At 35.2% G+C, this 20,188-nt stretch overlaps 1 protein-coding gene across 2 annotated transcripts in view; it reads left to right on the plus strand.

Annotated features, from left to right (window-relative positions):
* Positions 1-20,188, plus strand: part of VWA3B (von Willebrand factor A domain containing 3B) — a 69,494-nt gene that overhangs the window by 28,733 nt on the left and 20,573 nt on the right. The window contains exons 12-21 of one of the 2 annotated variants that reach the window (XM_075093370.1): positions 74-205; positions 3,318-3,416; positions 5,767-5,949; positions 7,450-7,577; positions 9,029-9,204; positions 9,878-10,015; positions 11,115-11,154; positions 11,275-11,431; positions 15,754-15,872; positions 18,645-18,695. In XM_075093370.1, the coding sequence (XP_074949471.1) occupies positions 74-205; positions 3,318-3,416; positions 5,767-5,949; positions 7,450-7,577; positions 9,029-9,204; positions 9,878-10,015; positions 11,115-11,154; positions 11,275-11,431; positions 15,754-15,872; positions 18,645-18,695 (1,223 nt within the window). The remainder of the gene's footprint in view (positions 1-73; positions 206-3,317; positions 3,417-5,766; positions 5,950-7,449; positions 7,578-9,028; positions 9,205-9,877; positions 10,016-11,114; positions 11,155-11,274; positions 11,432-15,753; positions 15,873-18,644; positions 18,696-20,188) is intronic. The other variant, XM_075093381.1, reaches the window with a different exon arrangement.

Consider the following 20,188-nt stretch of genomic DNA (forward strand, 5'->3'; position numbering starts at 1 on the left):
CTCCTATTAGTCAATATTTCAGGATACAAGCATTCTTTAACACTGAGTAAAATTCAGATGCTGTCTCTTGCAGGAGCAACTGAGACACAAAAAGAGATTTAACTTTGTGAAATTTAGTGCCCAAGCAGTGGCATGGCAAGAGAAGCTTGCTGAAGTTAATGAGGAAAATTTGCAAGATGCTTGGCTTTGGATAAAAGGGCTTGAGGTAACACGGGAACTAACTATCATGAAGCATGTTTGTACAAAGTTGTATTTTTGTCTTCTCTTTCTGTATGGCTGGGCTATTTTTGGATTAACTAAGTGTTTGACTTGAGTAAGCTGAAAGTATAGATGATGTATAGACTTCAGTAGATCTGAGTACAATGTATTATCTGTGTCCAGTATAACAATCTTTTAACAGTAGACCTGTTTATAAGACCATATTAGTTCAACTCACAGCCTGCTATGTTTAGTAGCCACAATGCAAACACAGGCCAATTTGCTTTCTGTAGGAACCATGACAGTGCTCAGACCCCGTGTCTAAGTTTGTCACTCTTGCTGCAGGGATGCTGCACGGATGAGGGCTGTCACTGACAGACTTACAGCTCAGAGGTGATGCAGGGAACGGGTGCCAGCGAGCTGGAGGAGCATTTCTAGTCCCTTTTGGTGCATAGATAGACAGTTGACTTTAGCCTACATGAGAACATGATAGCAAACTCAGACCAAACATCTGTGTACCTACACAGTACACTTTCTCTGACAGTGGTCAAAATCTGAGGATTTTTCCCTGAAACAGAGTAGAAATGTTTGTAGTCAGCCACAGTCAGCCACCTGACTGTAACTGTCAGCAGCTTTAGGGCCATGTGTCAAATGTGGACAGCAGTGTTACGAGCACAGGACTGAAACTCAGCCATACAGCAGTACAGATATATCCCATGTTGTGTTTTCTAACACAAAAAACATGTTTATATAATAAAACTCCTCAGCATTATGACAGCTCTTCCTCAGACTTAATCATGAAATTCGTAGGGAATGGGGAATTGGGGAAGCTACGTAATACCTCTGAGACTACAAAGCAAGATAAATAACTTGGTATTCTCAGAAAATACTAACAGACAAACACATGGAGAAAAGAAAGTATTAGTGTGGCTTCACTGAGTAGTTGGTGAATACTTATAACTGAGGTCAGTAAACTTCTACTGCCTTCCTTGAGACTTGAAAAGTTGGCTGTGTTTAAGCCATCTATGTAGTACAAAATCATCCAAATTCAACAATACTTTGAACTACTGTAATCTGATACCATCTTATATGTACATTTAGGAATGGCCTTTTTCATCATTATTCATGAAGTTGTGAATTGTTGATTATAGATTTCCTTCTAAGATCAGATCTAGATATCTGAAATGGTACAGAGAATGGTACAAGAACAGTTTACCTTTTTTCAGGGATGACATCTGCTGCTGACCTTTTAGTCTGTTTAAAGCAGTGTGGGCATAAGCCTGAGATCAGAAAGCTGGCTTTACAGTGAAGCTGAAATGAAGATTGCTTGCTCTGGAATATTAATCAGAATAGATCCTTTGATCTCATTCATACACTTTGGTCCCAGGATGTTGAATAAGGAAGCTGAGCTATAAACAGTAACTAACTGTTCCTTACGAATCCTTTAGGGATTATAACATTTAAAATTTTGGGGGTGATTATGGCACGTAGTTGAAGCATGTCAACTTTGTGTAAACACTGATAAAAACAGTGTTCATTTGCAACAGTAGCAACTGAGAAATGTAAAATTAACAGCTTTTACCATAAGGTACATGGTTATTTCCCTCACATCATCAGCATCCACAGTGTTTTCCCATGATATAGTGGAAGAAGTTGTTTTGTTTCAAATCAGGTCAAAACCAGGTACCATTACTGAAAAGAGCCAGGATGGCCAATTTACACATAACAGTGAGTAATGTGTGCTTAAAACTTTATAATGCTTACTAAAACATTAGGAATATTAGATATATTTAACACAAAGAAAATGGCTTAGGCTAGTTATTTCTTATGAGTGGGTACTGGCAAGGATAGTTTGTGAATTAGAAGATGTATTATAAAGTATGATCTGAGCTATCTTGTTGCCTGTCCCGTACATTCTTACGCAGCCACGCAGAGTCTCTCTCAGAGTGTACCTCCTATTCCATTTCACCTGATATACTTACTTTGCCCTTTCTAATAGAACTGTTTGCTGGTGGAATGAACTGGAAGAAGTTTTAACACAATTAATAGGACTGAAGAAGTAATGCTATCTCATATTTTTGCATGTATGGGTCAATGTTAGTGATTTATATTCATCTTCTGTAATGCATTACGTATATGGATCCTGAGTCTCTTCTCACATGACTACAATCCCCTCTGCCTTCCAGAGCAGTACTCGGGTGATATGCTGGCATAAAACAGACTCATATCTTTTCAGGGGTTTTGCTTTGCCCCCAGTAAAAAATACTAGATTTGATGAAACACTTTTCCATTGTGATAAAACCTTACTTTTCCCTTATATTTGAAAGTTTTGTACACTGAATGTTTGAAAGGTGGAAATCTGAAGGCATAATCTGTACGTTTTATGCTCCTATAAGCCATGAAATGCATTTTGGTGAGTTTAGAGTTGCATTTAGTCTAAAAAGAAAAAACACAGATCATGATCCCTAAGTATGTGGATGACACAGGAAAAGTGCTGGTATTACTCAAATATGAAGTTTTAGAAGGCACAGTATTGCTTTGCTATGTATTTTTTGTAGTTATAGCTAACTTCTGTGCTAAAAAATAAATGATGTTTACACTGATGTGCTGAGGGGGTAGATGAGAGATAGTCTGGAAAAAAAATTGTTCAGAAACCCAGGAAGTTCTTTACCTATTTTTGAGAAATAAATTTGTGCAACTCTTTTGTGGACTTTCTGAATTATTTGTTTAAGTAAAATATGTATTTCAAGGAAGTGTGATGAGTTGGTAATCAGCAGCAGCAGTGGGAAGATATAATAGAATGTATCTTTTATACTACATCTGTTTATAGTCTTTTAGTGATTGCTTTTGCTTCTACAGCTCATATTTCTGTTGCCAGCATTTTGCTTATGTGTGTTTGCATAAGCACTGAATACCAATTTGGCACCAATTTATGCTACTTTGACACTTGCTTTGGTTTTTCCAGCCATTTGACATAAATATTTTCCCTGTTTCATTACTCATTTTGGTGCTGTAATATTCCTTGAATCAGTACACTGTCATTATTTATTTACGAACAGAGGCAAATAACTGTTAGTGTTTATAGCTGTTTCTTTGTCTTTTTCTTTTTGGTTTCTTAGGTTGGAAGTTCCACAAATACACTCAAAGCTCTCCAGGTTGCTCTTGCCGATACTGATGCTCAGGCTATTTACCTCTTGACTGATGGGAGACCTGACCAGGTATTTCTGAAATGGTAAAAGAAAAGATGCAGAGCATGGTGTCAGAAGGCCGAAGCAAATGTATGAGATGAATATCATACCTGCACAGCTGAGTCTCTTGGATGTTGTCATAATATTGAAAAACTGTATCTGAGAAATGTGCTGTTTGTTAAGCGGTTTTGATTAGAACTCTGCCCACAGTCCAATCTTTGGTGCATGATAACTCATTACATTTCTCATGAGTTGTTTTAAGGATCTGGCAGTGGATTAAACAGTAAAGCTTTATGTTAGGATCAAGGTTAGGATTTGTGTTAAATAAAATCTCTCCCTAACTTAGTACAATTATCTAATGCATTAAAAGATAAAAAAATAATGATGGTTCCATGACATGTTTGGATTTAAATATTAAAACCCGGCAATCTCATGTGGTGGCTTGGAAACATAAAAAGAAAACAATTGATAGCAAAATAAAAAACCCTGTTTGTGTTCAACATTTTTCCCTAAAGAACACATCAAATATATAATTAGGTACCTTCTTACATTCTGTTGCAGAACTAACACAAAGGCTATGTCATGTCTGAGGAGTTAGGGCCTAATTATTAATTCACATTATTTTCATATAAAGACATTACCATTAATGTTGTTCCATTAGGTCTTGTATGATTCCATTTTTATCCTACTGAGTCAAATTTGATCTCATGTAGGTGCAATTCTCAAGTAGCAGCAGCCTGGCATTAAGTCTCGGTTTAAGTGGATAACAAAATCAAAACTATGATTTTATTTTTGAAAGTGTTGTTACCATGGCTTAAAATGATGCTATTTCATGTTATATCGCATTATATAATGCCAACTAAAAACTGGAAAAGCCCTACTTGTTGATCAGATACAACGATGGAATTAGGTAGAACTGAGCTTTGAAGCTGTAATGCGTGGTGAAAACTAGCTGGTGTGCTGAGAATGGCATTTTACAAATACTTTATTTGCCCTTGAAAATTTAGCTTGGATGTAATGGCAGATACACAGCAAAACCCTGACTTAGGTAAATAGCTGGGCTGAAGTGAATTTAATTTAAATTTCAAGTAAAAAAAGTAAATTTCAAGTAAAAAAGTAAATTCCAGCTGGCTGAAATAAAATTAATTTCAGAAGCATATACAATAAATCTAGGATTCAGAAAGCATCATAAACCTGCAGAAATAATTTATTTATACATTGATATAGAGGAAAAATGCTAAAAGCTCACTGTTCCTTTTGTTCTGTTTTTCTTGATAGAAGTGGCCCATGAGAAAGGGTGGATTTATATGCTTCAAAGTAATTTGAATATCAAAATATAATCCTGATTTAAATTAGCAGATGAGAAACTCTGACTTACATCTTCTAATGTAATTTTTAATTTTTGTTTTAATATTTGATATTTTCTAAAGACAAGTTGTTGTTGGCTGTCATTCATTAAAACTCAATTTACAACTGACCAAAATCTTCGCATTGTTTCATGCTCACTTTGCTAGCTAGGAGCATATATTCATATTTTATTAAAGAACAATTTGGCTTAACATACACTTATTCAGATTCTTAATCCTAATATTTTATTAAGTTAGAAATTAATGAACACTTCGTTTCTTTTTACCTAGGTGATAACAGCTGTTATGATTTATATTATACCTTTTAGATGAAAAAGAGATGTCAAAGATTGTTTTTAGCTATTAAAGTACAACAAATAAATATATTGCAAATATCAGGAGAAAGCTAAATTTGTCAAGATTTGTGACAGTATTCTGAACAACTGAAGCATTGTCAGAAGTTAGAGAAATGAGCCAATTTTTTCTTTCTATCAGATCCTGCAACATTTTGAGACATGGTAGATCTTTTACGTTCTCACCTAATTTTTTTTCTTTATTGGAGGAGGAACACTAGCTTTCCTATTTTCTCAGCCTCTATTTTGTTTCCTGGTATTGAATCAACTTGTCATTGAACTAATTTAGCTCAATAAAAATATCAAGTTACATGCATCCAAAAATATTCAGTTATATACATCCAGTGATACTAAACACCAATCCAATAGTTTAATTTCCTACACTTCAGCAATTCCCTTTAAGACTTCAGAAGCAAAGTCTACTGGTTACATTATAATTTGTATTTTATTTTTTTAGAATGTCCTGTGCCTTAATGCATTATCAGTGTTTCAAATGCAGTTGTAAATTAGATCATTTTATATAATTACGAAATAGCAATTCATATACAGTGTATGCTTTCAACTTATCTATATCTGTCTCTAAGCAACAGTATGAGTGATTAAATTCTTACAAATTCCCCATCTTTTGATAAATACACTTCCAGATGTCACATGTTTAATATATATTTTTTTAATTTTCAGCCTCCCCCGATAATTTTGGCTCAAGTCCAGCTCCATCGTAAAATTCCCATCCATACTGTATCCTTCAACTGTGATGATATAGAAGCTAATAAATTTTTGTATGAACTGTCTACTGAAACAGAGGGGCGATTTCATTATTACAACATTTATTTGACTGATCCTGGTTCTGCAGAATTTATTGTTGTGAGTATCTGAAAATAAATATGTTAGTTTCTTCATGCTGTTGAAGAAACCACAGGACTCACATTATTGTGATTTCATATTACAATAGATTATTAAAAAAAGAGGGTTAATCCTAATCAGCTTTGAAGTGATGTGGAAGCAGTGTGAGACACTTTTTGCATACGAAATTTTATTAGATCACAACTAAAATGCCCAAATATCACGCAAGTACATTTGTAGTGCTACTGTGAAAAAACAAACAAACAAAAAAACCAAACCAAACCAACCAAACCAAACGAAAACCCCCCAAACCAACAATGAAAACCAAAAACCATATAAACCAAATTCAACTCTGGAAGAAACACAAGTGATCTCTGCTCTCTCAGAAATAAGTTACTGTTTAAAATGAAACTATGGTTTGTATCCTGTTAATAAACCAGAGAATGCAGAGCTGACTTTGAAGAGGAATGAATGATTCTATGAATTTTGCTAAAAGTTTGGTCTATAATAGCTACTGGGATCTATAATGAGTAATGACTAGAACAGCAGTGACCTATCAAGTGTGACAGAGCAGCTCAATCTAATAATGCCCAATAGGAAATTTCTGAATAGACTAACAGAAACACCCATTTAAAGCATATTTTTGTTTTTAATTAAAGTTAATACTCAGTTAATTAGTTTCACAAATTTTAGAAATGCTGGTAGTGGATCAATAAGAATAACCAGCAACAAGACAGTAGTAGGAAATTTAGAACTTTGCAGACACCCATTAGAAGGAAGATGTGAAAATACCCCAGCTCTTGAAAGATATCAGAGAGCGTACCGGGCAATTTTGGTGATTCTGCCCATGTGGACTGTGTGACACTGCACATGTGGGAAAGATGAGGACCAGAGTCCATGTTGTGCAGCTCCAGACTTCTGGCCCTGTGGGAGTTGTAAAGGGATCATTCTTGGAATTTCCTTCCTGTTTCCTGCTGTAGTCCAAATGATTCCCAGTCAGTTCCAACATTTACTTGAAGAGTATGCATTTTACTTCCCGTTTTTCAGGGACAGTATGTGATAAAGCTGTGATCTGTAGAGAGACAGGACAACAGTTGTAATGTACATATATTGTATTTTACTTCAGTTATTTACCTATTTATTTGCTTGCTTGCTTGGAATGAGGGGAGCTACTGAATGCATTACATTATTCAGAAATATGGCTGTTCAGATCTCAAGGGGTAACTAGCTTGTTAAGGAATGCTTGTCCTTTTCCTAAAAATGAAGAGTAATTTGAAAGGCTGTATTGCCTAGCACATTTTAATCTTGTTTTCTATAAGCTTTTTCATACATACAGAAAGTGAACAAAGCAAACTTTGATTTAGGAAACAGAGAGACTACCTGAAAAAGAGTACAAAATTATGCAGCTGTCCCAGCTGAGTCCTTATTCAAAATTATTATCACAGCTTACATAGTTTCAGTTCAGAAATGAAACATGTTTAGGAGCAATTGCAATAAAACATTTTATTTTCTTTTTGTTAGAGTGAAGACATTCATCTTTTGAAAAGAGAGATTGAACAAGGAGAGAGGGACCTAGAGAGAGTGAAAACCTTTCATGCCAAATGTCTGATGATGGATTTTTATAATGGAGAAAATGAGCCAGAGAATAAGTATGTCCTCATACTGCTATTATGTTAATAAGAGATAGGAGCTATCTGACATTCTCCTCTTTTAAAAAGAAAAGTTGTTGTTTGTTGGTTCTTTTTTTTTTTAACAGTTACAGTAATGAAAAAGAAAAATCTGGAAAAATACACTAGTACTGTGATGCCTGAAACAAAATGATCTCAAATATCTCAATAGTCTCAAATTATTAGGAATAATTAAAGCAAAGAGGTGAAAATATTTTTCTGTCTCCAGCATATGGTACAGTTGCTCCCTCTGACCTGGAGAATTCATGAAAAATTATTGTCCTATTGGTAGAGCTGGCTTGGTATTTCATGACTAAATTGCTAGTCATTGGGATATGCTGATTGAAACATAAATTATATACAAAGGTATTTGTTTAAAAAATGGCAAACACCAAGACTGAAATTCAGCTTTCTTCTTTTGACAGTTTTGATTTTACAGTGTGTATCTGTATGTTCATGCCATATTTATCCTTGCTTTGTATCAAAAGATAAGTAATCTCATAATTAAAAATAGTTTTATGTTCAGCCTCAGTTGAAAAACATATTGAAAATCTCACAGTGCTAAGAATGACTGTTCAAAAACAGATCCTTTCACAGCATACTGAAGGCAGACCCCAAGCAACTGTGCAGAAGTTTTTGCATGTCTGATTATACTGAGTTTCTGTGTTGGGGAACAAACACAGACCTAGCTTCAAACATGAAGTTACTTGTAATCCTTACAGGAGCACAGCCTTAATAAAAAAGAGCTTGCCTGGTGCCTTATTTTTCTTTGCAGTAATAGTAGAAAAGCAAAAAATTACATTAAACCACCCCCCCACACACATTTTAAAGACAGAAATCTGTTAAAAACAGTAAGTTAAAATAAAGGTATTAAAAATAAAGTAAAATAAATTAAAAGTGGAGAGTCCTGTGGAACAATTTCATATATGTGGAAGGGCAGGTAGGATGTCCAGTATAAAAATGTAAATAAGTGTTTATTTCAGAATTAGCATACTTTTTATTAATGCTGGAATACAGGTATTTACATTTTTGTGTGTGTGTGTGTATATATATATATATATGTGCATATATGTGTGTATGCTGATTATTTGCATTGCTGATGGTAGGTTTACCCTTCTCCCCAGGATTCAAAGTGGCTATTACAGAACATTCTGACCTTATTAAAATCATATGAGGGTGTTGCCTTAAAATTAATTAACAACTTTTAAATAGATGAAGAAATTACTTCTAAATAGTTTAAAAAACAAAGAATATTTTACCCTCTTTGAACTCCCCTTTGAAATGCAGACTAGGATAATAAAATATTTTGCACTGTTGGAAGCATTTGAAATGAATATTTAAATTAGCAAAAGACTTCAGCGTAACATTTTTTAAACCAGTGATACATGTTTTAAGTAATTTCTTGCTTGTTTCTTCTTTTTGTCACTCAAAAGCAGTAATCGCAAGCAGACACATACTGTGTCTTCCATAACAGGACACGCTGAAGAGCCAAGTACTACTCTTAACAGGCCGTGCTGTGCTTCAGAAGAGCCAGCACTGACACCAAGTCAGCAAACCTGGCAAACCACTGCTTACAGTCCAGCCCAAAGGAAGAAAGCATTATATGCGGGTAAGACTGAAATGAACTGTAGTTGTTGGCAGAATTTATTCACTAACTTGAAAAGATCTGTTGAAAATAGCAAAAATCATCCCTCATTGTAGGAACAAATGAAGCCTTTGATGATTTAAATAACCACCTTTCTGAAATTCTAAATAACTTCACTTTTGCTTTTTGGATGTCTTACTCATTTGACCCCAAAAGACAGACAAATGTCTGCTCATTTATGCTTCATCACATGCCCTGTGATGAAAGATTAACCATTTTGACAGAATGTTTTAAAAGCTCTGTGAGCAGTTTTTTAATAGTAGATATTAAAACCTTATTTGTTTTTATTCTAAGTAAATACATCACCGGCAAGAATGAAGAGCTGATCTATGTTTCACTAGTTACAGCATTACTTACACTAATATTTCTCCTTACTACACCTGTAACACTGTGTTTCTCTTTGAAGTACCCTATGTATGTAGTCTGAAACTAAGTTTACCCCGCTGATGTGAAAGAAGTCTTCATCCTTGGGAAAGTACAAAGTACAAATTAGTGCTGAAGTAATTTTGTGTTTGAGGTCATGTGTAGGCAGTCCCTTAAAATTTGGGACTGAATACCAAAGAGGAATTAAAAAATCCCACACATGTATTTGAGCAGTAAGTTAGCTCTTCCTTTCTTTCACTTTCAACACCTACAGAGCAAACAAAGACCAGTCTGCTGCGAATCCTGAGCCATAGTGTGAAATATAGGGAAGAAAGCCCAGAGGAAGGAATATGTCCTGAAAGAAAGAGTTTTTCTGTCAAAAAGAGCATGGAATGTGCAACCATTTTCAAAGGCAAGTTGACAGAACAAGAACCTCTGGGTGGGACAGCTGATAACATTTCTCCTGCTGCGTTTGTAACTAATACCACCTCATCTGAGGGAAAGACTGTGCAGACCTGCAATACAAAGGACCAGAACACAGCAAAGATGCAGAGAGCTGGACACGGAGGATGGTATTGTAACAAGGTCTTTACAGCTGTGGCCAGGCTCCTGCCAGTGCCCAAACTATGTAGTTTACCACAGCTTAGTTATGTCCACAGTATGCGGCAACTGTGATACAGCCATGCCTTAGACTGCTGAAAGGAGACCACAGTTGCTTCTTCTCAACAGAATAAATAGATCTTGAGAATCTTGTTATGATACAGTGATAGACTGTTGATACAGTGATTTGTAATTATCTTCAGTGTTGAGGTTAAAGCTGACAGTGGTGGTTCTAATTCTGTGGTACCAATGTAAAAGGAAGTTGCAAAAAACATGCTCTCTGGGACAGAGGCATGTGTAGAGACAAAAGTATTTCCAATGGGGCTTGGATATACCTCCAGGTAGTTTTCATTTCTCTCAGTAATTTATGCAACTCTGAACTTTATGATAGGTCCTTCAAGTTGTTCTAAAACCTCACCTATGATACTTAAAGCCGTTTGACATTTTTACATTTCAGCATCTTATTTTTCATTCTTTATATACCTTTTATACAGATGTTCATAGTGGTATACCTTGAAGTAGCCACTCCTGGCCGTCTCATTAGGGATAGTACTTGGTATCACATCTTTCGTTTGGGAATAAACTGGTTAATCTTTCTTTCTGAGTTATAAGAAATAAATGCATACAAAGTTAAATTAAAAAACTAGATTATTCCCCACCTATTTTATAAATTTCCTCATTGATTAATTAGGGCTTGTGAGGCATGTAGTAATACTGTTATTATTGATCAAGCACCAAGAAACACAGGGAAACATAATTCTCATTGATTAAATTAGCAATAGACATTATTGTGTAGTCTGTGACACCACTAGTAGGCTGAAATGTTTAAAAATGATGCTGTCAGCTTGTTTATGTATACTTTTGTGTGCACAAAACCTGCAAAATAATGAAATGGAAATGTTTTATCTTAGATCTGAAAATGGAGAAAGCTGTGAAAAGGCCATCTAAAAGGTATGTGTGTGCATATATAGATACATCACAAAAATTATAGTTGATATTTTTCTTCAGTCACTTCAAACTTCCCAAATGTATTTCTACCTTGTGCTACATCTTACATTCTCTTTTTTCTAGTTCTCTAGATATCTCTTCGGCTCTTTGGTTAAAGAGTCATGGCTTGGTTGCTAGGCGACTCACCATCATGGATGCCTTAGCTCCTACAGCTGTCCCTCATGGTACCAAATACATCCCAGTTCTGGACAAGCATATAGTTTCTAAAGTATTTGATGAGGTAAAGCTCTTACGCCATTTCAAAGCAAACATAAAAGTTGGTACTGTTCTCAAAAGGACTTTTTAATTAATCTCTAGAAATGTCATAATTGCATTCTCTAGTGTTCACTGCAGATGGTTGATGTGCAGTAAATGTATAATGCAGATATGAATGTTCATTCATGCATCAGTAAGAAGAAAAAACTGATAGTTAATAGTATTTATTGCAGACTTTATGCTTAAGTTTTAGAGCTATATATTTTTCTTTCACAGTTACCAGCTGATGGCAGTGTGCAACCATCAGGTGTTCAGCAATTTCTTGAGCACCACAGTCTCTACTGATACATATTAATTCACTGGAGTATGTATTTTAGCTCCATAAAGTAATTTGGAAAATCGTGCATGTGCACAGTTTGTGGATTTGTGCATTCTTGAGGTTTATATGTGTCCACTAAGACCTTTTGAAAAATATTGGAATTCAGTAATTAAAATGTTATTCTGACAGGTGTGGACAATTGTGAGATTGGAAAATTCATGACGAATTGTGTATCATGAAGCTGCAATTGCCACTCCACTTAAAGGAAATCCATTTTGTGGCAAGTTGCTCTAATTCTTCTTGTGTAATGCATCCTATGAGAGTCCTATGAATATGTTGCAGCTCATTTTAACTAATAAAACCTGTTTTTTTAAACAATACTCAAAGAAAAAGTTGAACAGGATCTGTTTAAATAATAAGGGGTGAGCAAGGGTTTTGGAATAGGATGTGATAGAGAACTAAATAAAATATTTATAACAAATGTTTATAGCAAACATTTGTATGTTTTAAAGTATTCATGTTTGTTTGTTTAAATTTAGGAATGGGTATTTTTGCTATAGCAAGCAGATTGTGGAAGCAAAACCAGATCTTCTGTTTAGTAAAACCAAGTCAAAATCAAGATATTCAAGGGTTTTTTTGAAGCATGAGATATTTTTTATATGTAATAAAAAGATGGCTTTTTGCATCAAAAGCATTAAAAAGGTACATTTTAGGATCTCAGATGTAAAACAGCCATTTTTCCAGAAAATATAGATATTCAATAATTACTAAACTCTACAAAACAATCCACTGTGAGATGTCAAACAAAAGATATTGTGACTTGCACATAACTCCTACGTCTGATATCTGAGCAGTCACCTCTTCTTTTCCCATCTTCTTCTGAATGTGCCTACTAAGCAGAGCTGTCTGCCATGCTTCTAAATGGAGACCCCTTCAAATCCTTTCCAGACAATCCTGAGCTGCATTGAAACTGCTATTTGCAAAAACACTAGTCTGTAAAACAATGGTCTTTGGAAATAGTCAAAGCTACAGTTCAGCAAGTGCTATGTACAGATAATTTTTAATAGCAGTTCATGGGAGCTTATGGTAGTCTAGTTCAGGGCTGAATTAAGCTCAGTGTTCTTAGAATGAACAGCTGCTGTACAGAATCTAAACAATGATCCATGGGCTTTCTTTAGATTCAGGGATATAAACACAAAATAATATAACATTTTTACCACTTTTTGGTACCTGCTAGTCCCCATTAGAGACACTCAGTGTCTCAGGCAGTGGAAAATTATTATTGTATGTGTATAGGCACAGATTTTTTCTGGATCTGAAGCAGACTGTAGAAAGGAAAAAGAAGGTTGGTGGTTGCACACGAGGTGGAACCAGTAGAATTTATGAGCTATGGAACCCACTGCCCTTCAAGCTTCACGCCAGCATATCAAGGAAATGCAGAAAATAGGTTCTGAGACTAGACATAAAACTTGAACAGGAGACATTAACAAATTGCTTATGAATCTTGATTATTCCAGTACTTCAGGAGACTTAATTGAAGGTAATAAATGTACAGACATTTTTGCATTCTTCTGAGACCTTAGGTTTTTTTCATGTGGAATGCAGACATCCTTGTTTGCTTTTCATGGGATAGTGTAATTTTTTTTTTTTTTGGCCTTTGCTAGCAGTGATGATGGAGTAACCATGAACAGTTTTCTCACCTTGGAGATGCAGCAAGCAAAAGGTTTCCATGACAACTGTTCATTAACAACAGGCTGACCTGTTGTTTTCAGTTCTATGTGACCCATCAGTTTCACCTGAGTTATTTCAAAAAGGTTAATTCATTAGACTACGCATCAGTTTCATATCCAGAAAAAAAAAAAAAAAAGGCTTGGGGGCTTGTCTAAATTACACTATGGTGGCTCTGGAGCAAACCTTTCCTATAGAGTCATGTGAGTATCTGTTGCAGATTGTGGCATCTTAAGTACAGCTTTGCAAGTCATGGAGTTTTGACTCAATGCTTTGCTCAAAAGAAACATGTTCAGATTCAGTCAACAAAAGCATCTTTGTTTCATCTAAAATAAGAAAGATTTTTCTAGGTTTATTGTGCTTTGGTTTTGTCTTTAAAAATTTGAAATTTTGGTTTTGAAATAAAAGCCATTTTGAAACACGTGAATTCTTTTGATATGACGGTTTAAGTATTTAATTTAGAAAATGACAGAACATTTTGGCACTAAGAAAGATTCCCTTTGATTTCTTTCGGTTGAATCTGTCAAATTTTACTTGTCTTCATGAACAGTTTTCATTGCTTTCAAAGTATGCATAATATTTAAAGTTTACTGTTTGCAAAGAATACATTCCATTCTGGTTTTATTCTTCAATACTGTAATAACATGTTAATGTCTGCCTGCCCCTCATATTCCATTCAAAGTATTTTATAAACTGCATTAAATATTCATTTTGCAAATTGTGCTGTTTGTACTTGGAGTTACTCTGGGAATTTGTAAGGGAATGTAGAAGAGGGCATCTACATGGTGAAGTCCTGCTAAACTTTTATTAACTTGGTTTGAGTGACATAGCAGACAACAACCGTGGCAGTATGGGACTGGAAGGGGGGTACTCTCAGTTCCTTGCCTTTCACCCTTCAGACTCCACCTGGAAATGACAGGTAGTCAGATTTCATGGCTCACCGTTCTGGGCAGAGACTTCCCTCATCTGTCTCTGGCAAGATACTTCACTGACGTGTTCCCGTTAACTTTAGCTTCTAAGTGATCTTAAGATTAATTTAATATTAGGAGCTCTGATGTGGTCTGGCACTGATATGACACAGATTTATTAATCAGAGAGAAGACATCCTCAGAAAGAGAGGGGAATATAAACTTACACCACTGCTCCTGAAAAAATGGTCATACCGCAGTAATTTGGAATCCAGCTAGGCTATGGTGATTCAAACACAAATAAAACATCACTGAAAAAATGTTCTCAATTAAAGAAGTTTTTTATTGTTTTATTTTCTGATTGCTTGCATTATTCCCCCAAAAGGGGTTTTAGTTTTATTGAAATTGAACCTCATCCATCTTTTTGTCATCTATATCCTGATCTCAGACAGACACTAGAGAAGTTCCCCCTCAACCATATGTGTTGAAGGCAGTTTTAGGGAGAGTAACATTCTCGGTCTTCTTAATTTCTTTCCTGAATTTTTTCTGTTTATAATCATCATCAGAGCACTGATATATAAAATAGCTGTTCTTATACGAACTGCTGAGTAATTTAAGAGGCTGAAGGATGATGGGAGTTTGGACTGAGAGATGGGGAGGCATTTTTCCTCCTCTTTGTCATCCCTTTCTACCCTTTTCTCTGTCTGTTGAAGATCTACTTCTAAGTGTGTGACTTTCTATATTATAATGAAGTTGACTTATATAGATGCTGGATTGTGAGATTTGAAAGGTATTGAAGTCCTGATTCTGACCAACCTGGTTCCTAAGCCTTATTGTGGTTAATTAAGACTAGTTTCAGTGAGCAATATCCACCTCATTCACTGATTAGTGTGATGGTGAAAAATTTCTCTCTCCATCTCCTGTACTGTAATTCCTTTAGAAAAGATAGTCCTCTGGCATAAGAGTATTAAATACACTTAAAGAAGTAACTACCACACCTGTATGCTAGAATTAGATGCTAGTAAGTATAAGAGTGTTGTTTTAAAGCAATACATACTGGAATATGGTCATGATCTGGAGACATGCTTGTCTCCCTTCTGACCTACCCTTCCATTATTAAAGCAAGTATTTTGACAGTACTGATTTAGTTAGAATTAACTAGTAGTTAGGAATCTTAATTTGCAACTTCTGCATAAAGGGACTGTGTAATTTTAAAATATTTTATTAACAGGCTAGAAACTGTCTTAATTCTGACATTTCTTGGGGTGCTCAGATTTTTCTTTCTGCAGCCTTCCCGTGTTCTGGTCCTTGGACATGGACTCATGGGCATTCAGTTCTGGTGGAGGAAAAGTTGTATGATAAATGAAGTCTTTGTCTTTTATTGTGTAATAGATGTTACCATTGGCCCATGTTAGCAACGACAAGAAGCAGATCGCACTAATTAATCCTCAGGCAGTGAATCTTGATGCCTATAAAGAGAAGCTGGAACAAGCAATTAAATCCTATGAAAGGCAAGTCTACTCATTAGAAATTTATCATGTTTACAGTCTATTTTCAGATTTTTCTTATGTAGTGGGTATTTGCTCACATATGTTTCATTCAGTACTGGTAATTCTACACATTGATACATTCTAATCCACCATCAACCTGTAGGAGAAATGTTTATTTTCTTTAAAAAAATGCAGAATGAAAAAACCGGTAATAGGCAAGGAGATAATACATAGCATGTTGCTCAATAAAAAAAAAAATTCTTACACTTTCTGGGAATAAACCTGAAAGCAATTATCCCTGGGGAGGAATCTCCCATAAACGTACAGTGCTAGCCAGGCTTTTAACTTACAGTTAAGGTCCTAAATGCATAGACGGTCATTTACATTAGTGACCTGCTTTTTGCTGCCAGCAGCCTAGTGCTTAACTATGGATGCAAGAGTGTAACTGAGGCACCTATAAGATAATGACAATTTAAATTTTTTTTTTTAGAGAGATGTACTGTTCTTATTAATTAAATGTTCTAAAAGCACATTGAAGTAAACAAGACAAGGACATTAGTTCTCTAAGCTATTTCTTTCCTTGATCTTAGTGCTAGTGCAATTATTTGACTATCAATGCCATTCAGTAACCTTATAAGAGCTTTGGCTAGAATTGTTTTAATAAATAAGATACCATTTTCAGGCTTTATTCTAATAATATTCACAGATGTAATTATTTTATATAACCAGAAAAACCTTGATGGCAAGTGTTTAGTCTTTATTTTTTGATGAATTCCACTGAGGATCTTTAAGGTTTTTTTTCCCTCTGTAGCTCTATGATCATACCAGTTCTTTTTAAGGCATATAATAGCTCTGTTTTTCATTCCCATTTCCTATTTCTAAACATATCCATCTTTTGTGGTAAAAATCAAGCATTATGATTTGCAAATGCTGCTTGCTATGTCTCATTATTAATGGAATTCAGTGAATAAAAATCTATCGTTTTTGTGTGCTCTGTCACTGAGACAATACTGTTATTATCAGGCTGATGAAGAACTCATAGAAATCTGGATTTGTCACTCATTTTGACAGAAGGTTCAAGTGGTGTATTTTTGATGGTGACTTCTGAAAAAAATTCAAGTTTTTCATTGCTGTGCCGTACCACTGAATATTTTACATTTATTTACTTCAATTTTGAGGGAAAGAAAAGTGTTTTCTGGTTAAACTCTCACGATCTTCTACTGACAGCATTTTCACAGTCTCCCTAAACCTCTGGTGATTGGGAGTACTGTTTACTTATATTTAACCATAGAGGTCAGTGTATTTGCAATAGTAAGATTGATTTCTCTACTGCTGTGAAAAAGGTGTATGGAAGAGAGATCTGCCTAAAGATCCCTAGAATTGGCAATGTAAAAAGGACTTCTCATTGCTTTGCCTCTACATATGAAACAGCAACCCAGTCAAATTTATTTTGCTGTAAATACCCCAGTACTTTTCCAGTAACCGAATTTGCAAAGGCTGCAGTTCAGCTTTGTGAATAGTGAGTGGTCACAAATTTATTCTATCACCTATAGATGAGACAATACATCAGGGCATGCAGGTTTTGAGAACAGAAGCAAGCATGGCAATATCTTCCCCATATGTAGATTGACCTTAGCATCAGATTTAGAGGGAGAAAAGTGGCAAGGGCAGAGATTTTGTGTCCTGACAAAAAGGAATATCCAGTATTGAAGGAGAAAAATGCTGGAAGCTTCAAAATGTGTATGATCTTGTATAGTCAGAAGCTTTTACAAATGAGTTAGCTATGAGTGTGCACATTAGAAGCATGAAATAGGCAGTGGAGCATGCTGAGTCTGCAGATTGTGAATGAATTAAGTAATTTACATTCTAAAAATGCTGGGATTTGGTTTCTAGTAGATAAAATGAATCATCAAGAAATTCATATTCAAAACCTGGTGTTAATGAGGTTTTTTTGTACATGCACCAGTAAATCTGGCAAGACTGTTAAAAGTCTAATGGTTACAATCTGAATTTTTCCTAACAGTGAATTTGTTCTTGTATTTCCAAAGGAAGCTTGGAAATTTTTCTGGAATTACAGCAATTAGGATCATTAGTAGAGGTTTATTTCTATAGTATGAAATGAAGTAATTGAGTGATGGCTTAATTGTTTGAGATGTTAATAGAGAAAACTGTAAGCTAGATGACCTAATGAGAGTTTATAATTTATGTCAAAAAAGCAAAAGCAGAATGTTTAGTGGTGCTTTTAAAAGATCTCAGAACTGGATTTCTTTGGGATAATCAATTCTGTTTTACTGTCAGTAGTTTTTCTTTGTAGCCAGAGTTTAATGAAGTAGAAACCTGAATGGTACGACTGAGGGGTTATCTTAGCAGAAAAAAAAAAAAAACCATTGCTCTTCATGTGTCTTCAGGCTACAGTTTTCTGAAACTGTTTAATTGGAGCAACTGTGCTTAGCTTAACTGGTATTTAATCAGTTTTGTTATTTGATTTAGATTGCTGGTGCTGAAAAGAACCATCCACAGAAAATCCTGGCAGGAAGCAGCAGTGATTGCCATTAATCCTTCTGTGACCCTGAAATAGTCATGCTGCTACTTGATGGAAGATGCTGTTTTCCCATCTTCTCTTGCAGTTGATAATTTCATAGCTGAATGATGAGGATACAATTTGATGATACAGTGCTCTTGGAATACAAATCAGTGCAGATATCTTAAGAAACTGTTTATTTGCTAGTTTTGAGATGCTTAGATGCACAAGGAACTGCATTCCCCCAAAAACTGCTTTTCTTTCTTTAATAGGCGCCTAAACCTAGTTATTTGGAGAGCACTATCTCAGGAGGAAAGAGACAAGTAAGCTATCACCTTTTGGTTTTCCAACTTACCTCTGAAAGGCTGGTCATAAATATTTGATATTTTTTACCACTATTTCTGTAACCAACTGGTTTTATTTTCAAATGTTTCATAATTACACCTTACTTTCGAAAATGTGGATATGGTAAGGAGTCATATTAAATTCTGGGCCTTATTGTAGTGCTGATTATTTTTATAGGAAAGGGCTTGCATTCCATTTGAATGGTGCTGGTCTATTCTTAATGTGTCAAATGGCCCTGGGAGGGCAGCATGTCATTGCCTTTGGCATCAAGGTAAATATTCTCTCATCCAGTAAAGAGTACTTCAGTGGCTGGTTTGTAAAGGTATAATAAGCACCTTCACAGCATGTGCTGGAACTGCATATCACACTGGAATTTTGTGCTACTTTAGCTTATTTCTGTATATTGATTTAGAAAACTAGTGACTGTATAAACAGGACTGACATCAGTGAAGTTAGCATCTGGTTACTTCAGAGAATAAAATGAAAACTGAGTGGGCGTGAAATATTTCTTGGCAGAAAAATGGAAATGAAAACTAGAATGCTTTTAAGAAGACTTAAGCTAATGAGCAAAAAAATACAGAGTTCTGTGATCAGTAAGGAGAGCTAAAGCCCCATTCCGGTGCAGAAAGGAAGTGGAGGCTGTTAAACAAAAGATCAGCATATAATTAAAAAAGAGGAAATAGAAGTCTTTTGATAGACAATGAGTTGTAGAGTATAGAAATTTGTCGGGATGGTATCTGAAATATGTTATTGTTGGTAACATATGGCCAATTATGTATACAAGGAAAAAAAAGTCCTAGCAATTGCAGTCTGTTGTTAGAGAGGCATATTAAAATTGTTAATATTGGTGCATGCAAATTGAAGTATTTGATCTATTTCTCTTCTAAATTTACAATTTGGATGATCACATTCATGTATTACAAATGGATGACAGCATACTTTCAAAATCAGTCATCTGGAAGGAGAGAGTAACAGAGTCTACTAACTTGGTCACAGGAGTCCTGAAATAATTAGTTGAGGAGCTTTCTGTTGTGCTCCTATGTATCAAAATGTTATCTCAGGTGCTAGGGAAATTCAGATTTTCTAGAGAAGTGGTAATATTTTGCTTGTATTCAAGACGGTTGAGAGATCCAACTCAGGAGATAAGTTAGCTTGTCATTGATTATACATTAATAATGGATTTGGATAATACAGAACAAAATCTAGCTAAATAACTATACCGGTCAGGTTAACTTCAATACAGAGCAGTTCCTAGAGGAGTAGTGAGGTAAGCAGTGACAAAGAATAAGGCAATGTGGTAGACATCACCACGGTTGTATGTGTTGGTAAGACAGACACTTAAATAGGTTTCATGGTTTAAATATTGGCAGAGCTGTAGAGAAGAGCCACAAAACAGCTACTTTTTGAGTACTAAAAAGAAGTTTGTTACTTCCAATTGGAGATGTAAAGAATTCTACCTGTTCTGGATTTT

This window comes from Phalacrocorax aristotelis, chromosome 1 (genome assembly GCF_949628215.1).
Source record: "Phalacrocorax aristotelis chromosome 1, bGulAri2.1, whole genome shotgun sequence".
In the NCBI taxonomy this organism is placed as follows: domain Eukaryota; kingdom Metazoa; phylum Chordata; class Aves; order Suliformes; family Phalacrocoracidae; genus Phalacrocorax; species Phalacrocorax aristotelis.